Raw genomic sequence first — 7883 nt, 5'->3', positions numbered from 1 at the left:
GTATATGTTTGGCACGTGTGCGCAGCAGCCTATGGGATTACTGCACTGTAAAAAATGTCTGTAGTTTTTACATCAAAATTATGTAAAATCCAAACATAAAAAAACTGTAAATACGAATACAATAGAACTATGTATAATTTACAGTAATATACTGTTAAACATAAAACCAAACATAACTGTTAATTGTATGGTAAGATTCTGTTTAAATAATCAAATCCGTTTGTAAAATTAGCAGATGGCTGTACTTTAAACAAATAATAACTGTAATACAAAAAACTATATAGTCGTGTTAAAAATACAAAATAATGATGTTTAAATGACTGTTTTGGTAAGGCAGATTACAGGCTACTATTTTTAAGAAGCACATATGGTATATTTTACAGGCAAAAACCGTTACAGACCTTAACTCTAAAATCATATTTGTATGAATAGTGTTTATAAACAAACAAAAACATCCATATTTGTCAAGAATTTCTTATTTTATTGCTATTCTGAATAGCCCCTGGCTGACGGCATTGCATAGGCATTATGTGCCATGTTTTTTGAACATTTTTCCTCCATAGCACCACAGGAGGACTGTGGAAGTCCATGTATATATAATAAATGAGAACCCTTCTGATACTGTAATTCATTATTACTATGTAGTAATTGAAATTTATTTTTATTTGAAATAAAATTGAAAGTTATGATAACCTACAAATAAGAATATAATAGTCTGTATATATAGGCTAATATATAATATATGATATATGATATAATTACAATGGCCTATAAAATGTTATGGGATTACTGTACTGTAACTAAATTTCAGCCTAATCCTTGTAAATGCATTCCCGCAAAAACAAGCGAATGTATTTGAATTTCAAACTTGATGGTCCAACCAGTGAGTAGTACCCCCTGGTTGTGCTTTTTCATTGGACTCTGCTCGCGGTTTACCGCGCATGTGAAGAGAGGAATGAGAGACGAGGAAAGAGAAGAACACCTGAAGAAAACTGCCCGCAGAAAGATGATTTGTTGTTTCGGTAAGCTAAGAATTTATGTCTTTTAAATACACGACTATATGTTGATATAGAAAACACGGTTTAGTCTGTGTTTGTTATACAAGGTAAAGTTATAGTTTGCAGTCGTTAAATATTAATAACACGTGTTGACACGGGTTGCATGCTAATCGCTACATGCTATCACGTTTTATGCACGTTGTTGGAGTTAATGAGTAGTGCTGTTAAAATTTGAAAAAAGGCACCATTTTATATTTACTCGCGTTTTGTAGCTGCCACTTTGTTGCGTAGTGTGCCACATCTTAAACAAGAACAGACAATATTCGGAGCCGTGGTAAGCTAACCCAATTCGTTTTTCACCCAGCTGTATTTGCAGTGAGTTTGGCAGTGTTGTCGCAGCAGCAAAAAAGAGACGTTTATTATACAAAATGATTACCTGCCGATTTTGTAGCAAAACGTTAGTGACATTGAGGGGCTATGTGCTACATTGTAGGATTCATAGAAACGAACCAGATTGTTTTTTCAAATGTGTTGGCACTGACTGCAAGCGGTCATTTAGTTCTTATGCAGCTTTTAAAGCTCATTTCTATCGGGTTCACAACATGGCTGCCCCCTCGGTTACAGCTTCAGCCATTGTTTCTGATTTTAAATGTGCCATTTCAATGTGTGAGTGTCAGTTCCACACAGTGAAGGAACTTATAGCCCACTTAAAAGAACACATAGTGGAGGGGCGAACTGTGGCATGTCCAATAACTGGCTGTAAAAATACATTTAGTGTAAAATCATCATTCACTGCTCATATGTCCAGGAAACACAGAGCCTGTTCAGTGGATAAGGTTAGTGATATGTACAGGAAAGCTGTTTCTCATTCCTCTGCCCCCATTGCATATGAAGATGCAACTCAGAGTGCAGGTGCTATGGCAAAAGAAAGCATTGATTTGCCTCATGATTTCAATGACACTTTTCTGAGGAACCTATCCTTATTCTATCTGAAATTGCAAGGGCAGCTCCTGCTTCCAGCTTCAACAATTCAGACGATAGTTGAGGAGATGCAAAATGTACATGAATTGGGACAGGATTACACTGTAAATAAATTATGTTCTTTTTTAAGAGATCACATGTGTCTGACAGATGATGCCATTGGCAAAATTTGTGATTGTGTAAAAGATTCTGATCTGTTCTCTGTCTGTCATCGGGGACCATTACGAACAACATATTCAAGAGCTCAGGCATTTAAAAAGATGTTCAAATACACAGAGCCTAAAAAAGTAGCATTAGGAAATGATGAAAATATGACACAGCGGTTTGCTTACTACGTTCCTATTACAGAAACAGTGAAGAACTTAATAGAATCTGATTTATGGAAGGATGCAGTGTCCCAACAGCCAAATGAAGACTCAAATATTTTCAGTGATACATGTGATGGACAAAACTTTAAATCTAATCAGTTCTTCACAGAGAATCCAGGCTGCCTGAAGTTAATTTTGTACCAAGATGCTTTTGAGATAGTGAATCCTCTTGGCTCTGCAAAGAAAAAGCACAAGGTTGTAGCTGTCTACCTTTCTGTGGCAAATTTACCAGCTCATGTGCGGTCCAACACCGACCATATGTCCCTTGTCTTATTATGTGCAGAGAATGACTTCAAAAGATTTGGAAGTGCCACAGTTTTCTCTGAGTTGTTAGTGGATTTAAAAGATTTGGAGCAAAATGGCATAACTGTGGGCAGTGAAACAGTCAAAGCAGGTCTGTATTGCATTGCTGGTGATAATTTGGGGTCACACAGCATAGGCGGGTTTACTGAAAACTTTAGCCGTTCTCAGTATTTTTGCAGGTACTGTGAAATTACACTGAAAGAGTTTCAAGGCAGTGATCCCAATGTTTGTGGTCCACAGCGCACCCCAGAAAGCTACGACTCTGTTGTCCCTGATCTACAAGAGGACGGACAAGACAGACAAGACAGTAAAGGCATTAAGGTAAACTCTGTTTTCAATTCTCTGAAATCTTACCATGTTTGCCAGCCAGGTCTTCCACCTTGCTTAGGCCATGACATGTTTGAGGGTGTCTTAGCCTATGATGTTGCACTGTATTTGAAATATTTTATTAAAAAAAAGAAATGGTTTACGTATTCACTTTTAAACAGGCGCATCATGCAGTTCAAGTACAAAGGCTCTGATGCTCTAACAAAACCGTGCACTGTCAGTTCTGATGGGACAAAGCTTGCAGGTCAAGCCATCCAAAACTGGAATTTTTTAAGGTTGCTGCCTGTATTAATTGGTGATAAAGTGCAAAATCCTGACGATGATGTGTGGCAGTTAACTCTTCAACTTAAAGACATTGTTGATATGATTTGTGCACAGAAGATTTCTTTGTCACAGGTAGCTTATCTCGATATCTTAGTACAGGAATATTTGGACTCAAGAAAGAGTTTATTTCCTGAAACTCCACTAAAACCAAAGCACCATTTTCTGCGACATTACCCAGCATTAATTTTAAAATTTGGGCCCTTGATCAGAGTTTGGACAATTCGTTTTGAAAGTAAGCATAGCTACTTCAAGAGATGTGCCAGACATTTGAAAAACTTTAAAAACATCTGCAAAACTTTATCTGAAAGACATCAGATGTTTCAGGCTTATCTCTCAGCTGGGCCAGGCTGCAGTCCTCTTCTACATGTAAAAGACAGTTGTACTTTTTATCCGAGTCTTTACAGCGATGCAATTACACATGCACTGAGAGAGTTTGATTTTTCAGAACATAATACTACAGTTTCAACCGATATACAGTTTAAAGGTACATCCTATAAAAAAGGGCATTTCATTGTTTCAAAAAATGATGAGTCTATGGAGTTTGGAGAACTTCTCCTTATTCTAATCCAGAATGATGCAGCCATTTATTTTGTGATGGATATTCATAAAGCTGACTATCATTCTGAATATCACTTATACTCTGTGACAAAGCAGGGCACAAAGTGTCAATGCCTTAACATTAATGACATTGTAGATTTTTACCCATTACAGTCATATTTTGTAAATGGGCATCAATTCATTCCACTGAAACACAGTGCACTCTCCAAATAAGCACCCATACCACCTGCAGATTGTATAAAAACGTCGAGTCACGTGTTGCTGTCTGTTGTGTCTTGTTTGTTTCATAGTCTTCCAGAATTGAGGAACATGGACCAGACATTCCTACGCACTGCCATCAATGATGTCTTGCCTGACCTTTCAGAAGTTACTAAAGATATTTTAGAAGAACATTTGCAGTCCCTTGGTGTGGAGACACATGAGGACTTTACATTTATAGAGGAAGCTGACTTGCTGGTGGCATTAAGGCCGATTCAAGCCCGAAAAGCTCTTGCTGCTTGGAAACTGAGATGTGAGTCTCACAGTGCAGTACATTTAATTTATTAGCTTAAATTACCCTACATAACAGTTACTTGTAAAAATAGAAACATGTTCATTGTATTTTCTTTATCTTCTGTATGTGTTTTGCAGGCCAGAGCCCCGAAACCAGCAGCTCCTGTGTTGACATTTCTCCAGGACCCCAAGCATCTTTGAAGTCTGTGTCACCTAAAAGCTCCTCTTCCTCCTCCAGCTGTCGAAGCTCTGCTCCAGATTGGATCGATACTTTTATTATTCCCTGGGATAAATTTCCAGAAGAGCTAATGCAATCACTGGAAAGAGAAAAACGACCCACTCCACGATTGAGAAGAGAAATGGTCCGGATTGTGGTTAGCGAGATGATGCAAAAAAGTTCTCATGTGAGTAAAAGGAACTCTACAGAAGTTGCTAAGCAAATGGTAGCAAAATATCCCAAATCTCTCCAGGACGTCATCGAGGGAGATGTGATTGGAACGGGTTATCACTCTCTTGTCAAGCAACTGCAAAATAGAATAGAGAATGTGAGACGATTCACATCACCAAAGATAAGAAAACGAAAAGCTCGCACTGATGAGTCTGACTCAGATGAGATCTCTCCAGAACAAAGAGCAGAAATGCAAGACACTTATGGGTGCCTTAAGTGGGATGTTAAATTCCTACCACTTGGTGAGACTGCAGAAAGTCAGCACGAGAAGAAAGAAAAGATGAAAATGATGACTAAAGAAACTGATGCAAATCCAGAAGAAATCAAACATCTGATGAAGTCCACTTTCTACTCACAGCGTAAGAAAGTCAACCAGGGGGAAAATATAAAACATCTCATGGAAGAGTGGCCGTTTTTATTTGATGGATGTGGCATGGCAGTTCATTTCAAAGAACTCACCGGAATTGACCTTAAAGAAACTTTTACCAGGAATTTGGACCTGAAGGGCAAGCGTCTCCTGAACTACATGAACACTTACTGTGTCAAAAAGAGCATGAAGTTCCTACATGATGTTACAAAGGTTAAACTGATGCGAGGAGAACAGAGTGGTTGCTCTGATGATGTCATAGAGATGATCCTTCTTTTACTTTCCTACTTTGATGAGAGGGAAGACAAGATGTTCTGTTATGTGGAGGACACATCCCTGGCAGGGGAAATACAGATTGATGAAGTTCATTTGATGCCTACCATTGTTGTGTGTGGTAAGTTAACATTTAATTTCTTTTGTCTTTTGGACTTATGTATTGAGTTTCATTCATTCTTTTCCTGTAATGTCCTGCCTGACATCAAATCAGTGCTGTATCTGTTATATTGGTATTGTGTAAACTGTTGTGTTTAACACCATTGCCTGACATACATTCTGGGTGGATAATGTTATATTAAAAGCTCTTAGAAGGTGCAGAATCATCATATTAGCATGTTGGCATCCTGAATTTTAGCAATATATTTGCTATATTTCAAGGCAAGACAACATAAGAGTTTATGAATTTTGTTTTTATTGTTGCTCTTATTGTTTATTGTTTTTAGGACAATCCTGCTTCTCCTCCAAACGGTTCATGCTGAGTGTGGATGGAACTATTGTGCAAGAAAACATCTCCTCCTTCTTATCTGCGCTCTGCATGATGTTTGGAAGTTATTATTGTTTCAACATCCACTATCCCCTGGAGCTGGCATCAACCCTGGAGTTTCTGCAGAGGTGTGTCTTTTGGGATTTGTATTTTTACTTTATTAACTGAATACATCAAAATAGGTGTTCTATTAATTTGACTTCAGATTTCATTTCATCAGTAGGTTTAAAAATATTATATAGTTGTATAGTGACTTGATTTTGCATTTTTTCAAAAAGAAAATACTAATGGTCATGTTTGTCTTTATTTCCCTTAGGTGCTTCTTCTCCATTAACCCAGAGAAGGGCACCAAAGTGGAGAAGAAAAGCAAGTCTCGTCTTCATGTAAACCCAAGAGTCCTTACGCTGATCCAGGAACTTTCGGATCATGAGTGGCGGGATGTCTGAATGGACTGAACTCAGTAAGACTTAAGACATGTAATATTTGTCTCACTCAGATTGTTGTTTCAGTTCTTTCATTTTAAGAGACAAATAACTTTTTGACCTCACATTTGTTACTTTGTACTGTTAGAGAACAGTTCTTTGTACACACAAACGCACACAAAATGTGTTGATACTGAATATTTTGGTTTCAGTGATATATTGTGTATCCACATGCCTTATTGAGTGTTTTTACAGGCAGGATTGGCAAAACGGTTTTAAATGCCAATTGTTTAAACTTTTGGAAAGGCATAAGTTATTTGTACGCTCTTTACTACTTTGAGCAAAAAGGTTTTAAAAATATATGTTAGTGGTCTGGTGTTAAAGTTTTACTTGAACTGGATTCTAGGAAATGATAAGATTTGGCTACTTTGTTTCTAGCTTGGTAATTCTTTGTACACACAATGTGGATAATGAATATTTTGGTTTCAGTTATGTATTGTTTATCCACATGCCTTAATGAGAGTGTTTTTACAGGCAGAATTGGCAAAACAGTTTTAAATGCCAATTGTTTAATAAACTTTTGGAAAGTAATAAGTTATTTGTATGCGTTTTACTACTTTGTGCAAAAATGTTTTAAAAGTATATGTTATTATTTTGGTGTTAAAGTCTTACTTGAAAACTAGAAAATACTTACTAGAAAATAATTAGATTTGGCAACTTTGTTTCTAGCTTGGTAATTCTGTTATTTTTACGGAAAAATACTGGCAGCTGTGGTTGCCAAAATAATTCTGTAAAAACTACAGTAAATATGTAAACAACTTTACAGGACATCTGATACTTTTTACAGTTTTAATTTATGTGATTTACAAAAAATATCCTTCGATTTACTATGCCATTGCTGTTATTATACCAGTTCTTTTAGTAAGATTTACTTGCATTTTCTGTATTTTTTACATTGAATCTCATTCAATTTCACAGAAAAATACCGAACAAACAGCACTGTTTAATTGTACAGGTTTGATTTTAAGATGGTAATTTAACAGTTTGTTTCTGTAAATTTTACTCTAAATAGCTATGATATTTACCAATTTTAAATGTTAATTATTTGGTCTAATTTAACAACTTTTTATTGTAAAATTTACTAATTGTCCTGTAAACATGTTTACATTTTCACTGTATTTTTTACAGAAATATTTTGGCAACCACAGCTGCCAGTTTTTTTCCGTAAAAACTACAGTTTTTTTTTTACAGTGTGGTGTATATAACTCACACTGCTGTTGCCTGCCTGTCTGGAGTGATAGCTTCATTATTCATGGTTGCGTGTAGACAGCAGTGCTTAATCTCTGGGTTGAATGGGGCAGCCTGTGACTCTGGAAGTAAATGCTTGTGCTCGGTCAGCCTTATCTGGCCCTTGTTGAGGAATGGAGGGGCACCAGAGAGAGGAAGGACTTGCTGAGCTGGGCCTCAGGGTGGCAACAGCAGCTAAATGCCTTGTCCCGTTGTGGCGTTTGAGGCCATTTTGAGGCCAGGAGTAA

The 7883-nt window shown here is 36.9% G+C and overlaps 1 protein-coding gene across 1 annotated transcript; it reads left to right on the top strand.

Moving 5' to 3' along the window:
* The first annotated feature begins 957 nt into the window (after positions 1-957).
* On the top strand, positions 958-6906 carry LOC121188527. Its single transcript, XM_041048332.1, has 6 exons — positions 958-1022; positions 2891-2971; positions 4150-4370; positions 4490-5560; positions 5886-6054; positions 6243-6906. The coding sequence occupies exons 3-6, from the start codon at positions 4169-4171 to the stop codon at positions 6370-6372; spliced, it is 1572 nt and encodes a 523-aa protein (XP_040904266.1). The 5' UTR covers positions 958-1022; positions 2891-2971; positions 4150-4168; the 3' UTR covers positions 6373-6906.
* The last annotated feature ends 977 nt before the right edge of the window (positions 6907-7883 follow it).

The sequence above is a fragment of the Toxotes jaculatrix genome, chromosome 10, assembly GCF_017976425.1.
Source record: "Toxotes jaculatrix isolate fToxJac2 chromosome 10, fToxJac2.pri, whole genome shotgun sequence".
In the NCBI taxonomy this organism is placed as follows: Eukaryota; Metazoa; Chordata; class Actinopteri; family Toxotidae; genus Toxotes; species Toxotes jaculatrix.
The sequence above is the reverse complement of the archived record's forward strand: the minus strand, read 5'-3'. Positions and strand labels throughout refer to the sequence as shown.

Excerpts from the sequence above, each read along its gene's own strand:
- LOC121188527 (XM_041048332.1), top strand. The coding sequence starts at position 4,169 with ATGGACCAGACATTCCTACGCACTGCCATCAATGATGTCTTGCCTGAC. Across the intron at positions 4,371-4,489 it reads TGCTGCTTGGAAACTGAGAT|GCCAGAGCCCCGAAACCAGC; the intron begins GTGAGTCTCACA and ends TGTGTTTTGCAG. Across the intron at positions 5,561-5,885 it reads GCCTACCATTGTTGTGTGTG|GACAATCCTGCTTCTCCTCC; the intron begins GTAAGTTAACAT and ends TATTGTTTTTAG.